Genomic DNA, 16889 nt, shown 5'->3' with positions numbered 1-16889 from the left:
TGTTGTGACAGCAGAACACCAAACAGCCACGGGGACAGGCAAACAGACGTTAGGAATTGCTAACTGGTTGGGGATAGAAGGCTGAGGTCGTTATCAGGAGAATGAGGCAGGAAGGTCACAGGCAGGCCTGTTCAACAGTGACCAATCCAAGGGCGAGTTCTGCAGAGCATGAAGAACTTGAAGGAGAGCTTTAACTCATTCAGTGCCATTGACGGCGAAACATGTCAAAGTAGGGCTGTGCAATTAATCGAAATTCAATCATCATTTCAGTTATTACACTCCACAATTACAGGTTACGGTAGGTTGCACAGTTGTGTGCACTACATGTATTAAATTAGGGTGACATATGTGCCACAAATCACCATATATCCAGTATTTATGATGATGATGATGATGATGATTATTATGATTATTATGATGATGATGATGTTTATTATTATTATTATTGTTGTTGTTGTTATTATTATTATTGTTAATTTCTGTAATTGGCAGTGGTAGTGGGAGAACATTAATGTGTCATTATGGAGTGATACATAATGACATAATATTCACAAAAATCAATTAAAACACCCTTTATAGCCTGGACATAATTTGAATTATTTGTATAAAAACTAAATAAATAAATAAATAATAATAATAATAATAATAATAATAATAATAATAATAATAATAATAATAAAAAATAAAAACTGTTTGATATAAAAACTTTTTTAAGTAGTAAAAATAGTTACTTTGCCTGGTAAAGAGTTAAATTATTATGAAGTAATTTAATTACTAACTCCGTTAAGTAATAAGTAACTATAACTAATTACTTATATAAAGTAATGTTGCCAACACGATTCTCATAAAAAAACATCGGATATATTTTTCTTCTTTGAACGAAAACGTAATGAGAACATCTTCGCAATCATCATATTGAGATCTGAGGTTTTTTTATTGCGCACACAAACATGACTTTCATGTCATGTCAAGAGTCATATTGGCAGTTAATTAAGCCCAGGCCAGACTCCAATGGTGCCCGTCTTCTTAGTGGCGGCAGACTGTGGAGACGGAACGCCGACGCAATGACCAGTTCCAGCCTCCACTTTAATTCAATCAGTCTCAACTGCTTCCTAACAGCTGCTTTCTGGACAGTCTGCTCTACTTTTGCTTTCATTCGACGTTTACTTCTGCTCTTCTGTTTGGACGAGCAAGCTGCTTCGTTGCACGTTACCTCTTTTGCTCTGCGTGATTAATGTGCAAGTGTGTGCTGGTGTGTGTTTTAATGTGCCTGGCCGGGACTATCAAGCAGGACTTTAATTTCATCCGGTCGCCATGGTGACCTTAAATGATTTAGGGCTGACCTCAGCTCTCGAGCTTAATGTGCTATATACTCAGATGCGGTGGGAGTGAAGTTGGCGCGTGTTTGTGTAGAGTATATAAATGCGTGTCAAGGAGCAAGCATGCTCATATGCCAATACAAGCCTGTTATGCATCGATATAGACGATAAGTGTGACACGGTGCCACCTTGACTTTGCCTTTCACACATGCACACACACACCTATTCTGTGTCCTTTTTGGTTTAACCTTCAGTTTGAATTTATTGAAGTAACCTTCACTCCCATAAACAAGCCCGCCAGCCTCCTCTCGTTTTCTCGTTCGCACACATGTAAACGCACACATACCCACTAGTTATTGGATTCATAACCAGGAGACTCCGATCCCTCTTCTCCGTGTGCAGGATGAGAGGTGATGAAATGAAATTCTCCCACAGAAAAGCTTTGCACTTACCTGGGATTTAGGAAAGCTCTTGTCGGTTTCTCTCTCTCCCTCTCACACATACACAGACCCTGCAGCCCGAAGCCGCTGTACACTGACAGAGAGAGGAGAATTCAGAATAAGCGAAGTGAGCGCAAGGGAGTCGGCGAGGGATTAAAAAAAAAAAAAAAGGCTCCGTTAGGAACGGTGTCACAGGGCCAGGAAGAGGAAGGCGAGACGGGGGCGAAGAGTTTGAGAAGGATTTGATCCATCTGTCGCTAAGAAGTAAGAGGAGTGCTTCCCCTTGATAAAGTTGACGTACCTGCGCTTTCACTTCAACAAATACACCGAGGGAAGAGAAATGTGGGCGAAAAAAGACCTACTGCATGTGATTGTGACAAAATAACATCATCAAGATGATTGATGATTTGGATGAGATTGTAAACGTTTTGTGAGTCAACCAAGGAGGGTGTGTTGTCACCTAAACTACCAAATTGTTGTCATAGGCCAAGAAAAAATACATTTTTGGTGCAGGTAAAGTAGGTGTGGATCCAGGATAAATTAACACAGAAAGTTTACATTTTTCAGACAATCAGGCGTCTTTCTAACGATATCCAAACATCACGATACGATATTATCCCGATATGAAGGTCACAATATGATAATTATCACGATATTGTTGGGGGGGTGATATTTAAAAAAGATCACAATATTGTAAAAAAAAAAAAAAAGAGCTCATACTAAAAAAAGCACAACATTGTGCTTTTGTACATAACAGCAATGCATATAAACCACCTACAATCTCTAATAACAATATTGACGCGCTTATTTGCTAATGCAAGCACACATTTATTGCTTCACAAGCAAATTAGTTTCCTCTTCATCCGACAATTAGCGTAGATTTTAAACATAGAAGGCCAAAACATCCCTTATGAAAATTAAAGTTCCCGAATAAACTAGCCACTAGGGGGTGCTAGAACGGCACAAATGGAAATCAACCTGACTTTTTTTGACAGATGTGTTCCTTTTAAATATTGTGAACATGACGACGGCGATATTGTGGCAGTTTTAATATCACGATATCACGATGTTTCCCTTATCGTTACATCCCTACTTTCTAACACAGTTTAATTTCAGGAATGAATTTATTTGACAATCCCGGAATTTATCAGGATATCAATGGTGATTGGTGAATAATGAAGAAACTGCTGGACACAGCTGTCTTTGATGGATCCAGTTTTATTTGGATAAAAAGCCTGTCTGGAGAAATCCAAAATGGCGTGTGCTACCAATGCCGAGCTAATGTTACCTCTCAATGATTAATGAATATGCAAATGTGTCCGGATAAAGTCCAAAACCGACGCCCTCTTTATAGCAGCACTAGACCAAGAACCCAAAGATTTGACTTTTGCTTATCAGCAGGTCACTAACCTACAACCTACAAGTGTTTACCTTCAATTTTTTTTAAGCTAAAACCTAAAGAATCCTGGCAAGAGACAAGGGAAGAAATGACATCCTGTAACATGGAATGGAACAAAACTAAATCGAATGTGAACACAGTTAACAAAAATAGATATTGACAGAACAATTACAAATCCTCCATTTAATTTTTTTTTTTCTTTTTTGATGAGCCTCAAAGTGGGCGGGGCAGAACACCAACTCACAGCTAATAAAACTTGCATGATGTTAAAAAAATATATATCTGCATTTGTGTTAATCACTCTTAGCATAAACTATAAATACCATAAACAGATAAAAATAATGCTACTAATAAAAAAGAAAAGAAATTGTCCAATGACCAGTACCCCCACATCCTTAACACATTCATTGCCAGACCAGCAAAAAAAATATGCATCATTTGACGTCTTTTTCCGTCAATGGCAGTGAAAGAGTTAAAAGTCAGCTGGGATAGATTGCAGCTCATGCACAACCCACAATAAAATATATTGATTAGTGTTGAAAACATGTATGTACGCTTAATTGAACATCACCCCATTGGGTGCTCTGCTATTGACCAGTACAAGGGGCACACTCCCGCACACGTCAAGTTCAGCCGGGTATAGTTCCGGTTCATGAACCATCAACAGGGTAAGCTGAAGAAAATAAATAAATGCAATAAGTATTGAAGAATCGATATTTTTTTTCCCCCATAATGGCATTCCTGTTAATCCTATTCTATATATCCTATTATTATTAACTCATTCACTGCCATTGACGGCCATACACGTCAAAGATCCATTTTACACCTGGGCTTGCTTACGGTTGTGGATGAGCCTATCCAAGTTGACTGTGAACAACTAAACGGGTCAACTGCAAAACTACAGGGTTCAGATTGAGCCAAGCTGCACAAATCAGCTTTGTGAACCACTCCGCTAAAAACAGCCAACGCATCATGCATCCATCCAACCATCTTCTATCGCTCATCTCCCAGCTGACAAGGCAACTGTATCTGTGACACTTTCCGGATCGAAGTTGTACAAAACTGAACCACTACACTATTAACTCATTCACTGCCATTGACGGCCATACACGTCAAAGATCCATTTTACACCTGGGCTGGCAGTGAATGAGTTAATCCCATCCCTGCTATTCGAAGTGTAACCAACAAAGGACACAAAATGGAACATTCAAAGGAGGAAAAGCTTACCTAACTTTTCTTAACAACTTCGATTTCTAACAAGGAAAAAAAAAGCTCACTTGGAAGATCTGAGAGCTTAAACAAAAACAAGCAAACATAAAAGGAAGTGCGGCATGTCAGGATCTCAAGCATCGGAGAAATCCGAGAGTGGCTCCTTTGAACGAATTGAATTTTATGTTGCCTTTTTGTCACTGCCCTGTGCTGCTCGAAGTACTGCAGGGCCACGCTTGTGTGCTATCGAGGGATTGCTCTCATATGCCGTGATTTGTTCTGATGTATTTGCAGCTGTTGTAGTCCTCAATTTGTGTCTTTCAACAACATCCCTCAGCACTCCCGCTCAACTTGTAAGAGAATTGCCATTTCCAGTCTTATGCCAAGCCCAAAACAATCACACAATGTCCGAAAAATTGAGCGAGAGAACACAAAGCGCACACGCGCACTCAAGAGACACAAAATGGAACCTTTTTTTTTTTTTTTTTTTTTGTTCAAAGCACAACAACAGATGGGCAGTGGCTCTTTTCTCTTATGCATGTTGCTTTGGCTCTTTTGCAACCACAGCAATGCGTTGAATGAAGATTTTCTTCATCAATTCATCTCTAAATCATCCACCACTTATTGTATGGAAAGTTAGCATGAAAAGAGCAAGGGCGAAATCCCATTTTCACTTATCAGTTGGCTCCCCGAAGTGAGTGACAATGATTCAATCATTGAGTCCTTCTGAAGAGTCACTTCAAAGTCTCAAGCGTCTTTTTCTGCTGAGGCCCAATGTATAAATAGAGCACACGAGATGTAGATGAGCAGCCAAAATACTGTACTGCCGACCTAGTCTACTGCAACGATGTATCAAAGGAAAGCAATGTGAGGTTTGTTGCAGATTTATCATCTTACTTTACATCTTACTTGTGAGCCACCACTGTACATTGGGTACAAAAGTCCTATTTAGCTCGTGTCATATTTTCATTATGAGCACCGATTTACCATGCACGTCCACATTATTTATTTATTTATTTATTTATTTATTATTTCTGTGTGAATGTATTTGTATTTAATATTAATTTATTAAAGTCAGGTTGATTTGGCTATTTTTATTATTATTATTATTATTATTATTATTATTATTATTATTATTATTATTATTATTATTAACTCATTCACTGCCAGTCCAGTTAAAATGGATTTTTTGACGTATATAGCCGTCAATGGCAGCGAATGAGTGATTATTATTGTTACTATTTATTATTATTGTTATTATTTATTCTTCTTCTTCTTCTTCTTCTTCTTCTTCTTCTTCTTAATAATAATAATAATAATAATAATAATAATAATAATATTATTATTATTATTAACCACTATTAACTGTTTAATCTAACAAAATCTAAAAAATCTAATGTGATCAAATGGCATGTTGTGCTATGGTTACTTTGTACCTACCTATGAGTAATTAAATCAGTTCTCATTTATCGCCCCAATTTAGTCTGTGTGGACTCGTCAGACCACAGCATACATTTCCACTTTGCGTCGGTTCATTGCAGATGAGAAGACTTTGCGTATTTGCACTGTTCACCTGTGAAATTTTTTGAGTATTCCTTAACTTTGCCAGTCTTTTCTCAGCAACTGGGTCCTTGATGCCTTTTTGTGTAAGTTATTTATTCACTTTAACTATGAACACTCAGTCAAATACAGTACATTGTGAAAAACTAACCTCCATAAAATCATCCACTACAACTATTGTGGTCTCATGACACAATTATAATAATACAAATAAATAATTTGGTTCGAGTACTTTTTTTCATTCAGAATGTTCCCTTTTCACAATCTCCTTAAGGTATTGTGCAAAACGTGTTGTTGTGCGTGTTTGTCCGCACGTGCATGCGTGTACGTATGTGCATGTTTACTGTAAGCTCTAACCTATAATTAATCATTGTCAGTGACCCAGAATTGCAGCGTTTTGTCTCTCAAATGTGAGCCTACTCAAGCATCTTTCCCCCACTTCCCCTTTCTCCCCCCCTTTGGGAATGGTCTATTTTCGGATCCTCATGTTCTATGACAGCTTTCACACAATCCTCTGTGGCACTGACATTGTTGAAAGGTGCACACTAGCACAACAACACACCTATTTAAAGGGATATTTAGGATCATAATATTAACATTTACATTAACAATGATAACGTCTTTGGATGTATTGAAACATCACACAATAGGACAACGACAGGCTTATAAAAGAAATAAACCATCCCCCAACACATTACATTATCACATGACAAAATATGAGCCATCACAGTATCAGTCTGTAGATGCTCTATTCATGCTTAATCACATATAATATCTTGTAATAAATTCTGTCGCAACATGTCAGCAAACATTATTGCAACTTCTGGGATGGCATCCAAGGCATACACCAAGTGATGCTGTTGAAAAAAAAAATATATATATATATATATATATATATATATATATATATATATATATATATATATATATATATATATATATATATATATATATATATATATATATATATATATATATATATGGGGAACACAGCAGAGGCGTCAAAATTTAGCGGTAATAAATGTAATAATAATGCCTATATTTGTGGAGGCTGGGCTCAAGTTGTATTTTACAATTTTTAAAACATGCAGAATTTCACAACTTACTTCATATTAAAGATTAGATAACTCTTGATATAAAAAGAAACATGCACTGAGCTGTCACCAACATCTTACAAATGCAATTATGCCATCTAGTGGCAGAAATATTAACTCAACACAAATCAATATCACTTTTTTTTTTTTTTACAGTGCAGTACTTTGAAAAAAAATTAACAAAATTTTATGAATTATTATGAAATTACTGTATCAATGACTAAAACATTCATCAAAATTTAGCGGTAATAAATGTAATAATAATGCCTATATTTGTGGAGGCTGGGCTCAAGTTGTATTTTACAATTTTTAAAACATGCAGAATTTCACAACTTACTTCATATTAAAGATTAGATAGCTCTTGATATAAAAAGAAACATGCACTGAGCTGTCACCAACATCTTACAAATGCAATTATGCCATCTAGTGGCAGAAATATTAACTCAACACAAATCAATATCACTTTTTTTGTTTTTGTTTTTTACAGTGCAGTACTTTGGAAAAAAATTAACTAAATTTTATGAATTATTATGAAATTACTGTATCAATGACTAAAACATTCAGCCATATTTCTATTAGGTTAACTTTTTTGTCCACTTTTATATTAACGAGACTATGAAAACTTTGGAAAAAAAATGTTTTATTGTACATTTTAATGTACATTTAAAAAAAAGATATAAAACTGTTAACTATTGAAGTCATGCAATTAATTCTGTGTGGCAAGATACACAAAAATACACATTAGCTATACTTAAATGTCAATCCATGGCAGAGTAAGTAGAGACTAATTACAATCTTTGACATTCTTCCAGATCTTTATTGGAATCTCTAAGGCGACCTGGCAGGAAACGTGACCAAGACAATGCCAGAGGGATTTGTGTTCACATTATGAAGAACAGGCACACGCACCCACACATAAACGTCATCTTCACTTCACTTCAGGGCACATTAAGCTAGTGACTTGCCAACACTTATATCACACATTGTGCATACATTTCTAGGCTCCAGCTGACCTAAATGAGGAGTCTTTCAAGTAATCTTGGAACACGTTTTGTTCAACCTAAATCTCCACAAATCACTTACAGTATTTAAATGAATAATGCACAAAACGTCCTTTTTTTTTTTTTTTTTTTTTTTTCCTGTAATGTTCTCAAATGTTCTCTACGCCAGCATCTGCAGCAGAGTAACCGCATCAGCAAGGGTATGCAAAGTAATTATGCGTTTTTCTCTTCTGCAAGGCCTTGTTTGACCCTCGGCAGGTCAGAAGTCACTGCTCTCAGTTTGGTCACATAGCAATTAACCTTCCCACACTGTAAGAAACACACACACACACTCATTCAAATATCTCATGCACACGCTTTCGTAAAGTGCAATTGATGCACGTTTAAACTGGATATTCCACACCTGTGTCCTTCGCAAGGTCAGTTGTATCCAATGGACTATTCATCCTGTCTAATGAAATCTGAACGGTTCAAAAGAAATGCATCAGAACAAACTGCTGTAGCTAATAAAAGAGACAGATATCAAATAAATATCAGCAAGATTTGATGACTAGAAGATTAGATGGTCTAATGTGCAATAACGTTTTGGGCAGGGGTCAGCAACCTTTTAATGTCAAAAGAGCCATTTTAGGCCAAATAAATAAAAAATCTGTCTGGAGCCGCAAAACATTGGACGATTGTGATGAACAAAACAGTGTGTTAGTTTAGTGTACTGAGGGCCCAAGAGCTAGTTAGAGCTACACCATAACAGAAAAATATGAAACATCCAATACTTTGAGATTCATATATTCTACCTTTCGTCTTCTGTTTTTGGATTTATTTTATTGGTAATTTTTCACACTTTTTTTTTAATTTTTTATATTTTTCTGCCTTTCTGTCATTTCTTACATTTTTGGCAATTTTATGGACATATTACGGTCATTCTCCATCCCTTTTTTTCTTTTTTGGACATTTTATGGCTATTTATTTATTTATTTATTATTTTTATTTATTTATTTTTACATTTTTCTGCCTTTTTTTGGGGTGGGGGGTATTAATTTTCAGAAATTTTTGGTAATTTTATGGATGTTTTAGAGTAACTTTTGGGATTTTGTCTTTTGTTTTTGGATTTAATAGTTACTTTTTGAATGTTTTCTCTTCTGCCCTTTTTTTTAAAATAATTTCTTTACATTTTGGACATTTATATATATATATATATATATATATATATATATATATATATAGATATAGATAGGCGCCAGCACCCCCCGCGACCCTTGTGAGGAATAAGCGGTCAAGAAAATGGATGGATGGATATATATATATATATATATATATATATATATATATATATATATATATATATATATATATATATATATATATATATATATATATATATATATATATATATATATATAATAAACCCTCATTTAATTTTATGATTTGCATTTTATGATTTTATTTCTCTTTTTCAGACAACTTAAAAATTTGGATTTTTTTTTTATATTAAATTTTGATTTTTTTTTAAATATTTGTATTTAATCATTAATTTGTTTAAAGGATATTTTACCTAAAAAACAAAAAAGAAGATGAAAAAAGTATTAATTTCTATTATTATTATTATTATTATTATTTATGTATTTATTTATTTATTTATTTATTTATTTATTTATTCTGCAGGTTGCAGACGGTCCCTGGTTTAGCAGATGATGAGCAGCAGGTAAGTGCACTGAATGAAATTAGTCCAATTTGCTGCAATCCAGAACTGTAAAAATATCAATGACATCACATCAGTGTTCACTAAAAAATATGAAGTCATGCAACAACTTATGACACATTCATATTCTGCAGCTGAGCGTAGTGCACACATCAACATTCACTGTGTGATTTTGAAATCCTATTCCTTGTGTGTCTTGGCACACACGCTCACATACACACGCAAAATGAATTTCTAATATGTGATATCTGCAAGCCATCAATTATTTGCACCTTCACAAAAAGACATTTTCTTTTGAGAACGACATCGCATATGCTTACTTGGTCACGTTTTCCATCAGTCATTCAAACATGCTGACATGCACACGCTCACGTACACGCCAAACGAAAATAACCAAAAAGAGAGGTTAAAAATGCACTTAACCTTTTTTTTTTCTTAACCTCTCCCCCCACATTTGACATCACCAAATTGGAGCCGTTGTAAACGGACGTGAACGTTCGCCATGGTGAAGGATGTGGTGTTAGCGAAGCTATTTGATCCAAGTGCCTTAAGTCACTGCGCTCCCTCATTTGTGCCTCTTTAATGGCAATTCAGATTTCTGTAGAAAAACTCATGAACTTACCTGCTAAATGTTTGTTTCTTACCACCGTGAGTATGTTGGCTGCTGTTTGCACTCACACACATGCACCTTTATAAATGAAAGCATAATAAAATCCCACAGAATAGCAAACAACATGTTTTTTTTGTTTTTTTACAGACATGAGAGATTAGCGTAGGAGACAATGAATAATTCTCTTTCCTATTACAAACCCACAGTAACGCGTCTTATCAGCTCTGACAGGATGTATCCTTGTGTTCTCTTCAGAGGAACACAAGACAAAGAAATGTAGAATGGGTCCAAGTTGATGATTTTTTTTTAACACATTCACTGCCAGCCCAGCAAAAATGCCTTATTTGACGTCTTTTTCCGTCAATGGCAGTCAATGAGTTAAGATGAGATGTAACCAAAATTGACGGATTTTTAAGCAAAATTTGCCTTAAAAAATAAAAAAGGAAAAAAAGGATGCTGCAATATAATCACAAAATATATTGGCACATTGTGTTTAACACATTCACTGCCAGCCCAGCAAAAATGCATTATTTGACGTCTTTTTCCGTCAATGGCAGTCAATGAGTTAATTATAGAGAAATAGCAGCACTTTCATGGCCGTTGACTTCTCTGGTGAATGTATAATAGCGCAATGATGTTACTACCCACCGTAATGTAACCACAAATTGTACTCTTGTAAAAGTACTGCTACTTGAGAATATGACTCAGATCAAAGCAAAAAAGTCTTCCACTACTTCAAGTTTTCAGTGAATAAAAATAAACAAACGTCACTATTTGGATTGGTGAAACAGTCATGTGCCCAAGGCGGAATTTCTTTGAGAAGCCGTAGATGAATAAAGTATGTAGCAAGTGGAATGTAGTCAAATGTAATGTTCAAACAGAAATAAATCCAACCAATAAACCAAAATGTTTAAGTAAAACTTAAAAAAAAAAAAAAAAAAAAAAAAAAAAAAACAGCAACAAAATTTTAGCGTGTTTGTTTAAGAATGTATCCTTGAATTTGAGGTGTCCAAACTACGGCCAGGGGGCCATTTGCGGTCCACTTTCCATTTTTTAGCGGCCCAAAACATATACTCAAATTAACATGTGCGGGATTTGCAGGGCTGACAGGTACATCATTATTTTTATTTTTATTTTTTTTACATTTTGTTTAGTTTTTGAGGTTCCATGAAAAGTGTGATTGTCAAAAACGTTGGAGAGTTGCTAATAATATGCAAAGACGTAAAGAAATTGACAACTAATTACGAACTAAAACAGCAATGAAATTTTGGTGAATAAAGCTAATAAGCTAAAATGGCTTCCTTCATTTGCTGTTCATTGCCCAGATCCAATAAATGAGCCTAACAAATATCAACTTAATACATAATTCTCTTGTTTTGGTTCCCATTTTTGTGATCAACATACAGGGGCGGATCTTTTCTAGTGTGTCACCGGGCTGCCGACCACCCCAAAATTTGGTTATCACCTCTTAACAGACAGCTGTGTATAGAGGACCAAAAATACCAAAATTAAAACTAGATAAATAAATAAAAGTGAAAATAAATGCATAAAATAAAAATAAAAAAAAATAAAAAATATATATATAGTGTAAATGGAACTAAAAACAACTAAATAAATAAATACATACATAAAGTAAGTAAATAAATCCAAAAATACTTTTTGGCTATCATCTCTTAACAGACAGCTCTGTATGGAGGACCAAAAATGCAAATTTTTAAAATAAATAAATAAATAAATAAATAAAACTGAAAATAAAAACATAAAATAATTCAAAAATTAAATACAAAAAAATAAATATAAACGGAACTAAAACCTAACTAAATAAATACATAAATAAATAAATAAATAAATAAATAAATAAATAAATAAATAAATTTGGGTTACCACCTCTTAACAGACAGCTGTGTATGCAGGACGAAAAAATGCCAAAATTTAAAATAGATAAATAAATAAAAGTGAAAATAAAAGCACGTAAAAATAATTGAAAAATTAAATACAAAAAAATAAAAATAAATGAAACTAAAAACAACAATAAACAAATAAATAATGTAAGTAAATAAATACAAAAATAAATAGGTTTAAATATCAATCAATAAATGAAAAGGCTCTACTCTCATATTTATTTATTTCGTGCTGCATGGGTCCTCAATACTCCCTTTTTTATATATTTATAACTACAATGTACCTTTACCTAAATTACACATAAAGAATTTCTACCTTCTATTTGTCTGTTTGCAGCGCTTGGAAGAAAAAGTTTGGTCATCCCTGACTTAAATTATGTCAAGGTCTTTTAAACATTGCAGATATGATTATTGCTCAATGTGACCAAATACGCAGCAGTCCAATCCTCAGTTCAACGTCCTTACCATGCGGCTGATCTAACAGGCCTGCTGGCACGTCATTATCTTTCACCAATCTGTGGTCCACGTCGGGACAATGTATCCCACAGGGCCCTTTTAATGAGATCAAATGCCATCGCCTCATTAGCAAATTTACCCCTGCGCCTTGTTAACTTTGTAATGAAAGGAAAATATGTGGATAGACGGTACAGTTTCCCGAATCGGCGTCCATCGGCACAGCAATACTCGCTTTTCCCTCCTCCAGCAGAAAGAAATCGCACCTGTGATGAGTCTGAGGTTCTCATTCCTGTCGCCTTGCACTTCTGTGTCAGCGCTTTCTCCCGGCATCAGCTCTTTCACTCCAGCGAAGGTGCGGCTGAGGAGACGGAGCGAAAAATCCTGTAGGCCCATTCAACCTCGTAATGGGCTGACGATTACCCTGCAGTCACAGGGGGGGGACGCTCGCCATTTGCACCGCGCAGCTGTTTGTCAAGGATATGATTGTAACGGAATGACATGGATACATGTGAGATTTTAATCTCTAATCTGTCAGCGCAGCAGCCAAAATGCTTTTGTTCACTTGCATTCATTGGGAGGTTAGAAAGAAAGTCATGAGCTGGAAGCGAAAGGAAGTGAGAGGAGGCCCGCAAGACAATCAAGGCCTCCTTCCAGAGGAGAGCACCAGGCCATTGTCTCACAGTGGAACCTCCAACAATGTTGCGCTGGTTGACCTCCATTTTATTTATTTATTTATTTATTAAACACATTTTCCCAATGGAAATATAGTAATAGCAACAACAAAAAAACAAAAAACAGTTCCACGGTTCAATTGTGGCAATCATAAAGTGTTTAATTTATTGTGTGAAGGATGGAAGCCTTGATTAAAACAAGATTTTAACAGGAAGTGACCTAGAATGGACCTCATTTCAACAGGAAGTGACCTTATTTCAACAGGAAGTGATACGGAAGTGGTCTAAGTGACCAGATTTCAACAGGAAGTGATCTAGAAGTGACCTCATTTCAACAGGAAGTGACCTGATTTCAACAGGAAGTGACCCGGAACTGGTCTAAAATTAACAGGAAGTGACCTAGAAGTGACCTCATTTCAACAGGAAGTGACCTTATTTCAACAGGAACTGACACGGAAGTGGTCCAAGTGACCAGAGTTCAACAGGAAGTGATCCAGAAGTGACCTCATTTCAACAGGAAGTGACCTGTTTCAACAGGAAGTTGCCCGGAACTGATCTAAAATTAACAGGAAGTGACCTACAAGTGTCCTCATTTCAACAGGAAGTGACCTGCTTTCAACAGGAAGTGACACGGAAGTGGTCTAAGTGACCAGATTTCAACAGGAAGTGACCCAGAAGTGACCTGATTTCAACAGGAACTGGCCCGGAACTGGTCTAAAATTAACAGGAAGTGACCCAATTTCAACAGGAAGTGACCTGATTTCAACAGAAAGTGACCCATACGCCATTGCTTACTCGATTACGTGCTCCTTCCTCCATTGCTTACTTGTTCCTTGTTTTCTTGTTTCTTTGTTTCTACCTTGTTTTTATTTTTGTGCTATTTTTATTCCTTCAACTGCTTCTAGATTTCTGGATGAATTCAAACCAGTCCAACTTTAGCATGTTCAGCTCATTCCAGATCATTGATACAATTCCATGTCATTCAATATCATTCAACATCATTCAATATCATTCCGAATAATTCCACGTATTTTCATTCAGCGTTACAGCCTTCACACGTAATTTCTCCAGAAATTGTATTTTGTAGTTTATTTTGTTTCGACAGTTTGCTTGCATTTTGGTCCCCGGTTTCTTTCTTTGTCAGTTATTTTGATTTCAAATTTGTTAAACTTCAGGTGTGTTATATTTGGGGCGTTTCAAAACTGCCACAATTACAATAAAGTTTAGTTGTCTGACGGAAGACAAACTCTCAAGGTTTATTAAGTTAAATCTTTATTCAGCTCTTCCCCGCCTCTCACTTCTGGCAGTTAACAGTCACAGCTCCAAATATTCAGTCATCTTTTATCCTGTTGAAGTGAGGAATGAGGCTGTGCATGCGACCTGAAAGATGTTGTGATAGGCATGTGTGCTGGTAAGGAAAATGTATGCCCACACTATTATGCTCTCATTTCAAAACCACCCACTTTAGCACATACTTGCTATTCAGTTCATACACTTATTAAATTGCTTCTATAATGACAAATGACAACTCACAGTCAACAAGTGTTTACTGACGATAAATGTATTATTTTCTATGCAGAACTGTTATTTAAAAATATATGTAGTGCGGTAGATAAATGCTTTATTAGTCGTGTGAGGGACAATAAGTAAACCAGTAAATATGTCAAGTATGTGCCAATTACAGTGGGCTACATTTCATATCAAATCTGATGATATTACTTGTAAACGCAAGCCATTATTACCTCAATAAATCCAAAACCAGGGTTATGATTAGTGTGAACACAAAAGTGCTTTTTCTTCTTAAGCTTCATTTTCTTCACTTTCATTTTTGTCACTTTCCTCAATGACAAAATGTGTATGTGATTAATAGACCTTGTTAAATAACGAAAGAAGCCATTTTCCCCCCTACACAATTTCTATTTAAAAAAGTGACACAATGAAACACTGTCGACATTATACACATGAACTCTCATGTTTTATTCAACTAATCAGCCGTTGAGGTGAACCGTGCAGAAATAACAAAAAATCTCTTTCATCTAAATTTCTCCTCTCTTATTGTATGTTTCAAAACGAACATCCCATGAGTGTGTCTGAAAATCTGCTAATGGAATATTCACAGAATGTTTGCAGGGATCCTTGTGGGATGCTCAATCCCGCACCGCCGTCTTGCCAGTAAAGGTCACAAAGGAGACTTTTTGTCTGTTTAGCTACGCTTAGGTGTCTTCTTCCATTACTGCAGGATGATTCGACATGGCAACGGAGGAACTTCTCACAGGTGCAAATTCATTTTGACATTTCCAAAATGGGTGCACGAGCATGTGTTAGACGTGATCCCCCCTCCAACAGTACATCCCTTTTAAATGTCGCAAGATGTCTGCAGGTAAGCGCAAAATACTCAGTTGGTTTAAAAACTCTCCCTGGATTTCTTGTGAGAATCCTCAGAGGATTCATGCCTCGAAGAAACAGTGTGTGTGCGTGTCTGTGTGTGTAAGAGAGAGAGCAAGAGAGAGAAAATAGTCCTTGTATCATTTGTATTCTACACAAAGATATTGATGTTTCTCTTCTGTTTATTGTGTATCAATTTTGTCAGTATACAAGCCTATTAAAGGACACTTAATAGCATCAAGCTCAATCTGATCTCAATGTAGCACTTCTCATAGTCTCTATTGTTTTAATATGATACACTATTGTTACATTGCAGAAGACAATGCTGTTTTTCTAATGTGTATTTTATCATTAATACAGAGTAATTATCCAAATAGAAAAATACTAGAAACGTAGTCTTATAATTGTGGGAATGCTGAAGCATTCCCACATATGTTATTGTGATTTTTATTCTCCACACTTTTTTGCCATGTAACAACTCCTACATAATACTTTTGCTTCAAAAAGTCACACCTCCCGAGGTATATATCATCTAATTCCACATTACTTACAGTATTCGCACATTTTAAAGTTAAATATCAACTTTTCCCCATTCATTTTCAATGGGAAAGGCATTGAACGATTTCTAAGTGTCACTTTCCACGCCCACTTCCATACATATAACTTATCATCATCATTACCAGGTGTTTGATAATGCTCGTTGGCACAGTTGGTAAAATGTGTTGTCCAGTAACCAGTGCAGGAGGTCAACATTTCATAAATTTTCTCTCAATTCACTTCACAAGCATTCTACATGCATTCAAATCTTAGCATTCAGCATTCCCACGCAATTTCTCCAGAAATTGCACTTAGTCTAGTTAGCCTAATAGTGTTCTTCGTGTGTGTCTGGGCAACTTCCTGTTCCTACAGATTTTCTGTCCACGGGCGTAGTAGTATGAGCCACTAATTGGCCATTCAAACAGTTGAACTCAGCCTAGCAACAAACTTGAGGGGGAAAAAAAGAATGTGAGCAATTATGTCACAGCAAGGGCAGCTTTGGGGGGGGAAAGAGTCTTCTTGTCATGAGACGAGACATGGGATATATACACAATTGCAAAGTAATTACAGAAAGCAGACCTTGATTTAGGTGGCCTTGAAGAAAACAC

At 35.7% G+C, this 16889-nt stretch overlaps 2 protein-coding genes across 4 annotated transcripts in view; one reads left to right on the top strand and one right to left on the bottom strand.

Moving 5' to 3' along the window:
* The window catches only part of znf804b (zinc finger protein 804B), a 79177-nt gene extending 66046 nt beyond the window's left edge, over positions 1-13131 (bottom strand). The window contains exon 1 of the mRNA XM_077527518.1: positions 12952-13131. Within this exon, the coding sequence (XP_077383644.1) occupies positions 12952-12975 (24 nt within the window). The 5' untranslated portion in view covers positions 12976-13131. The remainder of the gene's footprint in view (positions 1-12951) is intronic.
* Positions 1-16889, top strand: part of LOC144022599 (metalloreductase STEAP4-like) — a 90720-nt gene that overhangs the window by 50575 nt on the left and 23256 nt on the right. For 2 of the 3 annotated variants that reach the window (XM_077527520.1, XM_077527521.1), the window contains exons 4-5: positions 9685-9724; positions 15599-15739. The gene's annotated coding sequence lies outside the window, so the exon portion shown is untranslated. The remainder of the gene's footprint in view (positions 1-9684; positions 9725-15598; positions 15740-16889) is intronic. The other variant, XM_077527519.1, reaches the window with a different exon arrangement.

The sequence above is a fragment of the Festucalex cinctus genome, chromosome 7 (genome assembly GCF_051991245.1).
Source record: "Festucalex cinctus isolate MCC-2025b chromosome 7, RoL_Fcin_1.0, whole genome shotgun sequence".
Classification (NCBI taxonomy): Eukaryota; Metazoa; Chordata; class Actinopteri; order Syngnathiformes; family Syngnathidae; genus Festucalex; species Festucalex cinctus.
Note: the sequence above shows the minus strand (reverse complement) of the source record. Positions and strands in the feature narration are given on the sequence as shown.